This window comes from Blennius ocellaris, assembly GCF_963422515.1.
Source record: "Blennius ocellaris genome assembly, chromosome: 12".
In the NCBI taxonomy this organism is placed as follows: Eukaryota; Metazoa; Chordata; class Actinopteri; order Blenniiformes; family Blenniidae; genus Blennius; species Blennius ocellaris.
Window position 1 is genome coordinate 10943149 of NC_137661.1, and position 15069 is coordinate 10958217.

Here is a 15069-nt window from a genome sequence, read left to right on the forward strand (position 1 = left end):
TCAGTCTCATGAGAACCCTGATAATACTCCTCCTTGTAAATCTGCCTAACACTTAGTGCAATGAAAAGAACCATGATGTAAACAGTCTGAGAGGCACACTCAGGTTTTAGGCCTTGGCTGAGAGAACAATTTTCATTATGTGAAGATGCTGTAGGCCAGCCTCAAGTCGAGTGTATGTAAATGAATATTACCTAAGGTTTCACAGGGCTTGTTTTTTTGAATGCAGATATCGTACCTGCAGACGGAACAGAAAACAAACAAGACCGTTTTTAACTGACGGTAAAACGTAAAGAATGCATTGTTGTAATCAAAGTCGATAATGGCTTCATACATACAAATCGGCTCGATTCAGACATGCAGCATATTCACAGTGACAGACACACAAACATATTTTATAGACAGACAGTAGTGATAACATGTGGATAATGTTTTAAAGGAACAATAGCAGGAAACCACAGATGGACACTGCGGTGTCATCTGTCTGGACCACGTCCATCTTCTGCTTGATAAAGGCTGTCATAAAACGTTTCTCACAAAACCAACACAACACCACATTTCGGAAGCGGTTTTCGCCTTGACATTCCTCTTTTTGTACAGGTCCTCTAAATTAACTGCAGCAGGAGTTTAAAACACATTATGTGAGATAGAATAGGAAAGTATTTGTGGAAGCTCTGCCCTCATTGCTTTCAGATGACTCTGACCAAACCATGATGGCATTGTTCTGTTGCACATTCCTCAGTCAATAGGATCAGCGGTTTATCTGTTTAATATGCATCCAGCACTGTCGTTTCTGTTTCCCTCCGCAACCTATAGACGGTACAGTGAAAGAGCTAAGGAGAAAACAGAAATCTCCAATGGCAGATTCAATGCAAGTTTGCTTCAATTTCTGCTCTCTCTCTCTTTCATTCTCTCACAGTGTCTTTCTGCGTTGTTTTCTTCAAAACTAGTGAATCCGTCAGTCTCTTGCTCTCCGCATGTCTTTTCACATTTTCTGTCCAGGTGCTAAGCTGCACTGTGAGGCCCCAGCAATTGTCACCACAGACACGACAAGATGCAGATACTCTTCTGGACTTGGCTTAATGACAAGCTATGAGGAGAGGGGCTGGGAATGTAACAATTCAGCTCGGAGGAAGCACCATTAACCCTTTTGTGAACAGGAAGGCAGACGAAACATACCCTGATTCACAAGAGGTTGCAGTGGCAGTTTTGTTATGATAGAAAATACAAAACTCAACTATCTGAAGAACTATATATGAAGAGACGTCAACAACAGCATTGCGGTTTCATATACTTATTCCTGTAAGGTAGGTTGTCGTTTTGCATTTCTGACCTGGTTATAAGCACAGCAGTGTCATGGTGAGCGATGCCGTTGTCTGGTATGGCATTCCCGTAGCTGCTCCGATGCTGGATGGTTTTCTGCCACTTACAGAAACTGTCTAAAGACTTTCCTGCGTGATGATTAATCTCTAGCGTTGGCTGAAAGATAAGAATGAAATTATGTGCATACATTTGGGAAAATAACATTAGCTCCTGTCTTGCACGACATGCATTTGAACAAATATTTCATTTGATAATATCAATGTATCCCTATACCAAAAGACGTGGCATTATGACAAACATATGACGACCCAACAATGCTATGATAACACAGATTTAAACTTTTTGTCTTGCAATGATTTGGGCATCTTTATCACCAGAGCATGTCACTCTTTCCATCCTATGATATACTTGCATCTGTTCACCTCCACAGTATTGAGGGCACAGAGAGGAGAGAGAGGGGAGAGAGAGAGAGAGAGAGAGAGAGAGAGAGAGAGAGAGACAGAGACAGAGAGACAGAGAGAGACAGAGAGACAGAGAGAGACAGAGAGAGAGAGAGAGAGAGAGAGAGAGAGAGAGAGAGAGAGAGAGAGAGAGAGAGAGAGAGAGAGGAAGGACTGCTTTGCTGACCACAGCTGGCAAGAACTCGTAACCCAGGAATGCGTGCGGTGACATAACTAGTAATTGTCTCATCCCACAGTCCCTCTTTGCTGGGCCCACTGCAAGCCTTATTTTCCTTTCCAGGGACAGCTTGCCTTTTTCAGACCTGGAAACCAGCAACAGTAACACTCACGGAAGACCGCTTTCAATTCTGCCTCGACCTCAGCCTCAGCAGTCCATGGAGTAAGAATAACAACACTAATATCGCTCACCACTAATGATCCTAACATTGGTCTTTTATTATGTCAGGTAATGCACACATCCGAGGAGTAAATATGGGACTAATTTTAAGGCAGCATGAGCTGTATGAATCATAAATGTTCCCTAATAGGACAGCTCCACAGGAAACCTCAAAGCCACAATGTAATGCTCCTTTAATTCAGCATAATTCATCTGTCAGAGCACAAAAAAAGTTGACATTACGGAGGAGCTGGCCTCACGTCTCGCCACATGCGGTTAATGGCAGGCTAATAAGGTCATTTACTAGGCAGTCAGACGGCTCAGTCATCGCCTGAGCAGTGCTGGTGAGGTCGTGCACTTTTTATGAGCTGAACTGCTGCCCTGTGGTCAAGTGTGGATTCTCACTCTATGTCGTTTCTGACCTCCAATCAATCCCTCACATCACATGACGTGACAACCGTCTGCAACACAAGCAAACAGTGCTGTGCGGATTTACTCCTGAGCTGAAGGCTAACGTCACACCGACGCACAAGTAAAACAGGTGCAATATCTAAATTTGTCTTATTTTAAATTTAGCAACCACTAATATTTTTGAAATGTGCTAAGCCCTAAATTACTGTCGTATGACACATCATTAAGGATCTTGCGCCGGGAACCACAAATGTCTATACTTTGAAGGTAAATCATAGAGTGGAGCTTTCTGTCTGAAGAGAAACGCAGCACAAACTCACAATTCACTGAGCCAAATCGCCAGTTCAGCTGCATATTCATAGCCATTTACAAATTGGACCAGTTCAGTGTTGAACCTGGTCTGATAAGATGATCCTTGTGAAACAGTTTTACTCTGCTGCGTTATACAATCCAAATCTTAATTTGAGATTTACTGCGACCTGTACATGCGTCACGGCCCTCGTCAGAGAGGTCACTGTTCAAGCACACTAACAAGTAGGACAGTCACAAAGCAGCTCTGTCTGACAGGTACAAAACTCCCCTCATTCCTGCAGTTTTCCACCTTTCCTCAATCATCTCTCCTTTGCTTCCTTACATCCTCTAATTTCTGTTATTACAGTGGCCCTTCACAAGACCCACTTACATGTTCAGAGTCGACTGGGAGTGGTGGAGGAAAACATGCTTAAGCCAATAATTTGACACAAATAAGGAGTTCATATATGCCATTCAGGGACAAGTTTGATGGAAGTTGGACAGAAAGGTAATAAGCCCAAGCACGCCAAGACGTGGAAATAGGAGAGAAGAGTTGAGAGTTGCACAGCTTTTACAGTGAGTGACAGTAGTTAATTCACCTGGTCTTCCATGAGCAGGATAAGCCGTGTCACCACAATGTTGACTGCATTCCCCAGGCTAGAATCCTGGAACAGTTTGGCAACCTGACCTCCAGGGAAACAAGAAAAGACCAGTCTTAAAAATATTTTACTTAAAGTGCATTACAGTACAGCTGAGACCACTCTGGAAATATGAAAGTGAGTAATCCATCATATAATCAACTCTATGATGACAAGAGGAAGATTTCCAGAAAAAAAGAAGGGAAGAAATATAATTGAGAAAAACTAGAAAAGTTCAATTACTACGGCAAAGACCAACAGCAAAAAAAGAATGGTTTGGCCTGGAAGGATGTTCGTGTTGCTATCAGAACTGGCTTAAGGTACAAACCAACCACTCAACAAGATCGATTAGCCTCCAAGTATAGCAATTACTAGAATTAGAGCAGTAACAGAAACAGACAAACCCAGAGTTGAAACCACTAAAGTACCAACGCTGCACTCAGACAGTTGTTATTACTGCTGTCTGGTGTAACATGGTTAATTTTGCTCTTTAGTACTGAAAAGGCTCCTTTAGTTTCTCTGGCTTTGTAACCGTCGAGATGCAACCGACTTTGTCTGGTGGAAACCCCTTCATTATAAACATTCCTAACCTGCACGTGCGTTTGAAGCGACAAACAGTGGGCAGAGATCCTCGCTGATAACAGTGCAGACAATGACATAGAATCTGGGCTCTATGGCAAAACATATGGGGATTCCTGGGGAAGAAATCAGGAAGAGCTTTCTTTTTTTTCTTTTTTTTTGTCAATGCCAGTTAATAAGCCTAATTGTAATCTATTTCAATTCAATTTGTTATTTTCTACACAGGGTACTCAGGAGTTGACATCTGGCTATTGTTTCATGTAGTCTTACTGAGGTCATTTCTGGTCTTTGAAACTCCACTTTGAAAAAAGCTTCTTCGCTGGCTAGGAGCTGTTCCTTTGTTTTACGGGATGCCAAGTCACTAAACCACGACTGCCTGATGGATTGCATTTCGAAGCCTAAAAAAATCTACACTACACACACACAAAAAACCCAAATTTTTTTGACAAACTTCAGTGCTTGATGGTAATGTAGTCTGAGACTTTGAATTGTTTCTATCCTGAGAAAGGCATTGGGGGGGAAAAAAAGTAAGCTCTTAATATGTTGACATCGTTTGTGTTGTGAAACTTACAATATTCATCACAGCCAGGATGTACTGCTCGATGTCCCTGCGACCATGGTAGCCCACCATCATCTTGTCGGCCACCACCAGTGTCTCCACGTAGCGCTCCCGGCTGACCGACCGCTTCAGGGGCAGCTGGCCCCGGCCGACATGGTGAGGAGGGGTCTTCAGAGTGCGCTGCCACCACGATGCACCTTTCATTGGCTTTTCGTCTGAAGTAGATCACATGTACGCACGTTTTGACAATATAATGCAAAACAAATCTAAACCAAAAGACTGGCTGCAGTTTAGTATTTATATACATTGAAAATCAATGATGCATTTTCCAATTAACTGTTCAATTACGAAAGTACAATTTCCAAAATTTGACAATAGATTCATATAATATGCTGTAAAACTTTGGGAGCCACAATGATTTTGGCACAGAATTAAAATGGCAGTCACTCACCAAAACATAGAACACAGATGTTTGTTTTTTTAAGTAACAACACCACATGTGCTGAACTCCGGCCTTCGAGGGCCGGCGTCTTGCAGGTTTGCATGTTTCAAGTCTCTCCCAGTTGCAACACACCGGATTTCAGTGAGGAGCTCGTTGTCGGGCTTTTTACAAGCGTGATTGTGACGTCAACATTCGATTTAGCTGGGCTGAAGCAGAGACATCTAAAACATGCAGGATCCCCGGCCCTGGAGGACCGCAGTTCGACACCCCAGCACTGTAACAAGGACTCGGCCACATCTAATGACCAGTGGGAGCTCAAGGCAGGACCACGACATTCTGCTGCTGGCCAGTGTGCAAATTAGTCTGGGATCTTTTACTCCTCTGGCGTAGACAGTACAACCGCCTTCAAAGAGACCACGGCATCGTTCTTTTCTCTCACCAATGACTCCGCAGGATTGGCCCTTGTACTGATATCGGAGCGATGACCTTTTATAAACCACATGGGGGCGCCCCTCTGCTCTCTCCTCCCTCTCTGTCCTGTTTTGGTTATCTGGTGAGACAAGGGGCTCTATCAGGTACTCCTCTCCCCCGGCAACAATTACCCCCTGCTGCAGAGAGACAAATTTGAAGAATAGGGTTGATTGCCATTATGACACACATTGTAAATGCTACAGTGTACAATCTGCCCAAATCCTTACCTTCGACCAAACTTTTTTCTTTCTATCGGGCATTATAAAAGAGCAAACAAAAAAAATTCATACCATTAAGAGAAGGGCAGGAACTCATTTGAAGTTGAAGTACATTCAATATATACCAACATCTTCCTTCCACGTGGCTCGGAATCTTGCTAGCGTGTTATCGTTTCGTATTAGCACCGTTTTTTAACTTTCGACTCAATGGTAACATGTTCTTCAGAGCCACGCGAGTCAATATTTCAGCTGTTGTTCCACTTTACGTCAGCATATACAGCAAACACATCAATGTGGTTACGATGGCATGCTAAAAATCTAGAATGATATCAATAAACAGTATTGCACAGTAGGGTCATGGAAAACTGGTGAAAAGACAAGACACCGGGAAAAACAGAAAACAACATATGAGAAAACACAGATCCAATAAATATTGATGTAACTTAAGTAAACTTAAAAAAAAAAAAAAAAGTTTGGAAAATCTACCTACAAAAATGCAGTACATTATATTGTTCATCCTCGCTGACAACAAGAAGTTCAGGAATAACAATAGCTTGACAGTACTGAACTAGAACATTTAAATCATCAACATAAACAACAATCAATCTCTACAGGAAATAATTGCTCAGTGAAATAATTGATAACTTGATCATATTTCTGTACCCCCCCCCCCCAGTGTCCTCTTAGGGGGAACTCTTGTTGCCGAGTATCAGGACCCCACAGAACAAATACACACATGCAGACAAACACACATGAGAGCATGAAAGAGTGAATGGAAGCGAGAGAAATGAGAGAGTGAGATACACTCACACTCCCTTTGATTGTGCTCAGATGTGTTGGCCCTTGTCAGAGCGAGTGTCTGCCCTCGACTCACTGCGGCAGCTTTCAAAGTGCCTTTAATCCCATAATAAAGTTAGTGATGCTCCTCTGCTCATGCAGCCCACTCACTGGTGAATGTGCTCATGCTGGCCTGGCCAACAGTAATTACGTGTGCGGCTTATTAACGCTTTGTGAACATATCTAATCCTGCTGTTTGTAGTGAGAGGACACACAAATTCAAGGTGCTCCTTCATACAGCACAGAGTCTTCAGCAAGAAAAAAACGACGCACTCAGAACAAGCGATCAAACCGGGCGGTCGGAGTCGTCGCCAAACAAATGCAGTGTCTCGTTTGTGATGTGTGCAGGTGTCTTTCTCAGTTAAATAAAATTGAACTGATGCTTTTGATAAATTGGGAGGTTTCGAATGAAGGTGATTTACACATCAACCAATATTTGTTTTCCAAAGAAATTCAACAACACTTGATGTTATATATGTTTTAAAAACTTTAGATCACAAGGCAAATTGCAAAAATAATGGATATAATAATTACCGCTGGCACAAGTTAATCGTCATGCCTTCATTTTTGTTGTTGTAAACATGGGAATCTTATTCATATTAAGCTTTAACATTTCCTTTAAGAGATACCAAATTGGCATTTTCTAGTTGTGAAAACATAATTGCCATTGACAATATAAAAAGACCAAGATCAATAATCACCCGCTGTGTGAAATGAAAATAATAGTTGCCTAAATATCCTGTTGAATTTACTCGGCGAGAGCGCAAGAAAGTCTTCTTACTTCACGTCCTTCACTTGGCCCTTCATGTTGACAAATAAATCTTGAGTAAATTCTTTTTAAAAGTGTTGCTTTCAGAATGAAAAGTACACTGGTCAGTTTGAAGATTAAGTCTGGCTTCAGGATTCAAGGTTAGAAAGAATTTTTATGCTTTGATGTTGGAATCAAACATTTCTGATCCCTTATTTGCTGAGCCAGCACGGCTGCGGCTGACCTCACATAGTGTATTAACGGTGGATTAAGCTGGGGGCTTCATTCTTACCAGGCCGTTACAGTTGCTCAGGGCCACTTTGCTGGAGTGCGGCTGGTCTTGCAGGTGACCCACATAGTGGCAGTGAGGAGAGTAAGGGTGACTCCAGGCTAATCGACCCTTCTTCCAGTACTCCACTCTGAACTGCTGGGACAGCAGACCTCCCTGAAGCGTCAGATTCAGCAAGAAGTTGTTTTCTGACGTGGACAGCTGGTAGAAGAGCTGAGGCACATAGAAAAAAAAAATGTGCATGAGGCAACTATTCAAGTTTTTTGAGTTAAGAAAAATAATAAAACATTTTTTTTTAATATATTACAGAGTCAGGCAAGCTGTCATCAGTGCTGCGTCTTCTTCTTTGGTTGTGTTGCATCTTGTGTCTATCCAGTGTTCCGCCATTGGGCCCTAGACGTACTGGAATGGCGATTTCATACTGGCTGAGACTGGACAGAAAAGCAGCTGAGGAGGAAGAAATAAGAAAGACATCAAATCATCATTGGAGTCTAACTAAATGCACCAGTATACGGCTTGGTCTGATTGGTCTGATTGGCTTGCGATTTGCTCAAGGTCTTATTATTGACAGATCGATAGCAAGCTTCTCTTTGTTTTCAAAACTTTCAGCGCAATGCTGACAAGGCCACTCCACTTCAAGTACCCCCTTCCTTTGTGAGGCCAAAGATGGGATATTGCCATGGTTACCTTGAAACTATACACTTCCTGTCTGTCCCAGTCTGGGCCGAGGCCGAGTGAAGATTTATTGTTCAAACATACAAAGTTCCAAACAGCCAACGTCAGCTAACTAACAGGGGAAAGTCACCAGCAAATGAGTCCAGCTTTTATCGAACCTTTGGTCTCAGTCGGTGGAGGAGTAGCCCCCCCCCCACACACACACACACACACACACAAAGTAAATACACAGAGCTCAGAGTTCCCTGATACAGATTTGAAAAATTCTGAACTGAGAAAGATCTGTGAGCAGCAGAGAGGAGCTACGACGCGAACAAACGTCAAGCACATTTGTAAACACTGGTGGTTTATTGCTGCTCGTCTATTTTCAACATGGGAAAGTCAAGTGTGAGAACAAAGTACAATGCTTATACAATAATGAATGGGTCACAATTGTCTGCATTGTATTTTCTTTTTATTATTATTTTTATTTTATTGGCAAACCCAATTTCCAGCAAACGTTTAAGGTGGGAAGGCCTATGAAGTTTTTACTGGAAGTCATGGGGGAAACTGTCAAAAAATTGGAACAGAACCCAAACAACCTAATAACTGTGGTTACAAACTGGGGGAAAAAGGGGGCAACACTAGAATTTCAGCCAAAGAAGCTATTTTGACCTTTTCTCACCTGTTATTTACTGGACAGTCATTACTACTCTTCTATGAAGCTGTACTTTCCTCCCATGTTTCCTATTCACCACACCCCCATACAACCTCCATACCTGTCCTGTCATCTCGATCTACAACATCATCTTGTCAGTTATTCCCAGTCTCATTTTTGCCAAAAGTCTTAGCTTGTCTTGTCTCATCATTCTCTGCTTGACCGACTTCTATTTAGCCCTTACAACGTTCATCATACCGCCGAACATTAGCCCACCTATTCTATGACTGGAGTAACTCTGTTATAGTTGAACCTTTTCACACCGAGTAGATGAAAACCTATACATACACCTAGAACATGATCAAAAATATATCCTGCTTTTATTATTCTCTGTAATGAAAGAAGAGTCATAGATATTTTTTTTGACAAATCACAATTTAAGAATAGCGACATTTAACACCATAACAGAATAGAGAGGCAAGCAGGCAGTTTTAACCATATCACAACATCGCACAGATTAACTTTTAAACAACAAATACACTGACAAAACTTGTCAAATGAATGATTCATTAATAGAATGAATTAATAATTCTACTGGCACACAGTAGAATTATGCATCACTTGGGAACCTAATAAGCAACGCCCTTCAGTTTTAGTCTTGTCTGTAATTATTCCGGGAAAATTTTTTATTTAATTAAGTCAGTATGACCTTTTACAGAAAAGAGCATTGCTACTAACAAAAGAAACATCCCATCACCTGCCCACTTCTGCCTCTGATTGGCCTGTCCTGACTTTTCCACTAAACTTTTAAATTTGAGCAAGTTTTATGGATGAAGATCAGAGGGATTTATAAATGCAGTGAATGAAACAAAACGATGCCATTAGAAATATGCTGTTAAAATGTGACCATATTTAATTTTTCAAAGCTTTATGCCTTTCATGTTGTTACCTGATCAATAAACCCGCTGCCCGGTGCTCCAGTGACGTTTAATGATTTTGGAAGGGAATTATAAAGGTATTATAAACAACAATATCAAATCAAATCGAGTTCAAGAGTGCAAACTGGTGTTCTCATTAGGACTGCCTTACCCAAACAATTCAAATCAATCTCATCAGAACTACTGGGATAGTTTTCAAGCGAACATGCAAAAATACATTGAGCTTTCTACAACACATCCTTCCCACTGAAAAACCACATCAACTAATCAGGCAGGTCGTCCTAAAATTACCTTTAAAGCACAGGATAAACTCCTGGAGAGAGAGACTGAGCGGAGGGTGTTAATAAAGTAGATATACAAGTCACCTCCATGGAAGAAATAATGAGACCTCACACAGAACAGGTAAACAAATTACTATGCAGTAAAGTTTTGAGCAGAAGAGTTTTTATAAACCCACCTCGGTCTTTTCTCCACAGGACTTCCAACTTCCTGCTTTTGTTCCCATGAAAAGGGTTTCCCCATCACAACATGAATAAAGCACATCAATCTTTTTGCCAATAGTGACTGTAACTTGATTACCTACTGTGCCTAATTTTGACATTTTGAACTTAAAAAGAAGTTTATCAAAGCTCTTTAGTAGAAAGTAATAAGAAATAAACGTTATCAAGCCTAGTCACTCCTGCCAGTTAGTTAATATTCTTCCTGTACAGTAACAGACACTCACCAGATGTGAGATGAGAGGAACACTGTTATAGGGCCCATCAATGCAGCATGTGTAGCAGCTTGTTAATCACATTTGGAGGTAATTAGTTGAAGAGAACACAAGACAGTTACATGCATGTTTTATCACAGTAACAGCAACCTCTTCCGTTACTTTCACATATCAAATAGCAAAGCAAAGTGCACATCAGCACATTGAAGCCATCCACTTTGGATTAAACACGTGAGAAATGGCTTCTGACTGTTGCTTCCTGTCAAAATTGTGAGAGCATGTGGAAAAAAAAACCAAACAAAAAAACGTATCTGCCGGCAAACACCTGCCACTCCTGCTCTGCTTCTTGTTGCCAAACTTGAGAATTTATATTTCACTTATATCTGATTGCATTCTTTGCAACGAGGTAAAACTGCACACACACTCATATGACACTAACACACTGACAGTACCTAGTATACTGAGAAACCTCAAATGAATTCAAGATTTGGAAATGTTAAGTTAACATGGAAAACAAAGCTCAAGCTGACAGTGGAAACATGGTTTCTAATTTTAACAGCAGAAAACTCCCTGGCCAGCACGGTTACATACTGAAGGGTCTGTGCTGATAAATACACCCTTGGTTCTGTTATCGCCAAATGAAAATAGTCGAAGGAAGTACTCTGGTTGGAAAAGCGCCCCTCCCTCCATGTCAGACACACCTCCACAGCATCTCAGGCCGAGCACACAACCAGCCTCTTCTGAAGCAAATACTACCAGAGGTGGACTGATTCAATAAAAGTACGAAAGTAATTGAGATCATGTGGAGATCTCACCTTTTAGCGATTAATCACAAAAGAGACTGTCATGTGTTGAAAGAAAGCTTTTAAATATTACAAAAACAGACTCCTGTAGGAGTACGGCTGGTGCTCAAGGGCCAGTGAATAACACAAATGGCTATATTGCAATAGCCTGGACACTGGTTTTATGTCTATTGTTTACGCATTAATTCATGTGTTCACGTTGACATTCCAAAAGTGTCATGGCCCAAAAGATGTAAACGAGCCAGCTTTGGCTCGCTCATGGTCTTTTGCTTAATAATAAGCATAGTCCTTGTAAAATAAATGAACCAATAAAAAACAAATAAAAAACACATGACTACAAATGTCCCATCCAAATACGTTGTGTTGTTCTTGGTTTGAGCAAAAGCCCTTTTGTTCCATATCAGAAATTCCATGACGGACTGGCAGAGGTTGACGGGGCTTTGGTAGGTTGCCACTTTTATTCTGGTCATGTCTTTCCTGAAATTTGTCTGCATAATCATTGCACACTCGACATCTGTAATGCACAAATGCATTACAGACAAGTGGAACACGACCAAAAGTTTTTGTAGTAGCTGTGCGGAAGAGAACTGTGTGAAATCTTATTGCATTAAGATAATAATTTACTGCCAAATCTGTGGATTAAAAAAAAAAATTAGAAAAAATGATGAAACGCTTATTTTAGTTTGCTTACATGAAAAATGGTGCACTCATGAAAGCTCTGGTTTTGGTGTGGAACAATTTAACTTGAGCCCTGACCTCAAACCCATGCAACACCTTTTAGATGCAGTGGAATGTGTACTGTGAGCCAGGTCTTATCATCCAACATCAGTGGCTGACTGCACTCATGCTCTTGTGGCTGAATGGGATCCGATCCCTGCAGCACCAATCCACAAATCTTGCAGACAGAGCCTTCCAAGAGAAATGGAGTCATAACCAGCAGTGCTTCGAGAATAAGACGTTTATGTCTTCACGTCCATACACCAACAGTTAAAACTATATTTTAAGTGCGTGCTTAAAAAGTGTAAACCATTTTACTGCAGATAATTGGTATATTTGTCAAACATTATGGAATCTCTGTCCACTCAATATTCTTTCTTCTTAGCTTTGATTTTGGTCTTTAACAACCATCCATCCTCTGCTTAATCCAAGGTCGAGTTGAGAGGCCAGAGTCTTTTTCATATCAGCCCCTCTGCAAAAGTTATGAGTAAATCACAGACACACACACACACACACTTATATATATATATACACCTACAACATATTAAGAGACAATAGCTAAAGTAATGACCATGTTTGATTTCTTTTAGGTTTTTGGGAGAAATCTGAAGTGCACAGAAGAAAAACTAAATCAGGCCCAGGGCAAACATGCAAACTCCACACAACAAGACCTGGCTTATTAACCACAGTGTGCTACCACTGGTATTTACCAAGTTATACAGTGGATTAATATGTTTGGCTATTTGAAAAACAAATGTATCACATCAATTAAAATAAATGGAATGAATTATAACTGTAAAGTTGGGGGCACAAAATGTGAGAGTAATGTTATAATATATAAAGTATATATCTGGAGAAATAAAAAGAATAAAAGCATTTGAGTTTTAAAGACCTGCCTGCTTGTGGAAAACTAGATCTCAGTGGGAAGGAGCCCTGAATAGATTATGTAAAGGAAGCAGTATGGAAAACTATTCGAGCCAGATGGCAGTGAGGGCGTCAGGGGTTAAGTTTAGGAAATACACAATCATCGTCTTGTCCTGGGTGACGCTCATCGAATTTATATCTTCGGAGGGATTTCAACTGTTCGAGCTTCAGTGTGAATAAAAGCGACTGTGAATGGCGAAGGAGGCGGGCGCGTGGCCGTGCCATGGCAACATGATTTGTAGGAGTTAAGAGTTCATGTTCATACCGTCCAGACCTGCAGACCCGGAGTGAGCCTGAGCCGGGTCCGATCTGAAGACCTGCAATCGTCCCTTCTGGTCTCATTTAAAGCAATTGTTTCCCATTTCACTACTTGCATAATACTGCATTTTATCTCAAAGTAAATTCCATTTGCTACAATAATGTCTTTAAAACTGTTATTACCTAGTATAGCATAATGTTTTTAAATGGTTTAAATTGATATATTTTGAAAGTGTAAACTTGCCCCTCAACAAGCTGTTGCTTTAATGAGAAACTGATTCTGCCCTGTTTTATGAAATACATTAAAGTAACCCAGTTTAAAGTCTGAATGACATACAACAAACAAACTACTTGTATGTTTCCTACTATTTATAAGACGTGTGTTTAATTTAAACTCAGGTCTCAGACTACTGATGCGCGAGAAATCTTTATAGTTTGAAAAGATCTTGGCTTCGGGTCTGTTCTGAATTAACGTCTGAGATCGGTATGTTTTTGTTTGTTTTTCGGAGGGATGAGGGGAACATAAATACTGTACACTCCAAGAATCACTGACTTCAGAAGAGGTATAGAGTGGACTTCTTGGAAAGGAAATCAGTGTTTCCAACTATAAAATCGCTGATAACGAACATGTCAAAAGGGAGCTTCTACAACCAGTGTCATTCTTCTGGACAAATACTGCAAGTCTCTATTGATTAAGAAACTGTGAGAAAGATTTTAAGATAGCTTGTTGATATATTATGACAAAGATTCAAAACAATACATGTTGGTTTTAAAATTTCTAGGGTCAATAGAACACTTCAGTTGAAGACTTTTTCTTCTCGGCTGTTTCTTGAGTCCTGTGAGTTTGGCCTCCGTATAATAAAAGTATGTTCATCTGTGTTTGTTTATTTTCATGGTTTAGCTAAAAAGACAGAAAATCCATGGAGAATCATTACGTTTATGTATAAAAGAATCTTTTATGTATAAAAATCTCACCTTGTGATTGGGAGAAATCCTCTCTGCGATCTCCAGCGACCTCTGTGGCAACCAGAACCACGATGGCAGTACAGACCAGACCAGTCCTCCATAGCGTTTCCATGGTTACTACAGTAGTAGCTATAGTAACAGACTTCAGTGCAGTGGTCACCGAGCCTCTGTCCCAACATGTCTCCTGCCCTCTGGGATGCCCCGTCGCTTTAGCAGTGGGACAGCTCGGCGCTCTGTTGGGCCATGACTGCTGTGTCGTTTGAGAGTCTGCAGCACCGGGACCAACCGCTCCAGGGCCTTGGCAGCAAACGACGAGGGCACGCTCGTCTCTGTGGCCCTGTGGAGGAGAAACCGCTCGGTAACCGCACGAGGAAGGCCAGGAAAGGCAGTGAAAGGGAGGAGAGGGACAGATTTAGTCTGAAAGAGGAGGGAGGAACAAGAGAGACATAGTAAAACACAGACGGAGCGAGAGCATGAGATCCCTTTGACCCATGCAGTTCCCAGTCGAACAAGACAAATCTACCCAGTTCATATTCAAGGACCGCCCAATGCTGCTTTGTTCTTTCAGATAATCAATCTTGGCTTTCGAGGAGGGACAAGCACCCCGTCTTTCACTCTGATGACCAGAGACAACAGCAGGTCTCAACCTGGGGCCCCTGAGGACCCGCACTTTAAGCTGCCTGCCCACCGGAAAGAGTTCAAACACAAAGCAAGCCATTGATCTTGTAAAAAGCAGTGCTTAATGCCCAAACAGGGCTTGAAGTGGGTATTATGTCAGACGGTCTGTGGATAAAATGAG

At 41.3% G+C, this 15069-nt stretch overlaps 1 protein-coding gene across 1 annotated transcript in view; it reads right to left on the reverse strand.

Moving 5' to 3' along the window:
- The window catches only part of adamts10 (ADAM metallopeptidase with thrombospondin type 1 motif, 10), a 37605-nt gene extending 23158 nt beyond the window's left edge, over positions 1–14447 (reverse strand). The window contains exons 1-8 of the mRNA XM_080506158.1: positions 14280–14447; positions 7948–8087; positions 7644–7853; positions 5517–5685; positions 4648–4850; positions 3459–3542; positions 1331–1476; positions 192–235 (exon numbers count right to left, since the gene is read on the reverse strand). Of these exons, the coding sequence (XP_080362284.1) occupies positions 192–235; positions 1331–1476; positions 3459–3542; positions 4648–4850; positions 5517–5685; positions 7644–7853; positions 7948–8087; positions 14280–14382 (1099 nt within the window). The 5' untranslated portion in view covers positions 14383–14447. The remainder of the gene's footprint in view (positions 1–191; positions 236–1330; positions 1477–3458; positions 3543–4647; positions 4851–5516; positions 5686–7643; positions 7854–7947; positions 8088–14279) is intronic.
- Between the last annotated feature and the right edge of the window lie 622 nt (positions 14448–15069).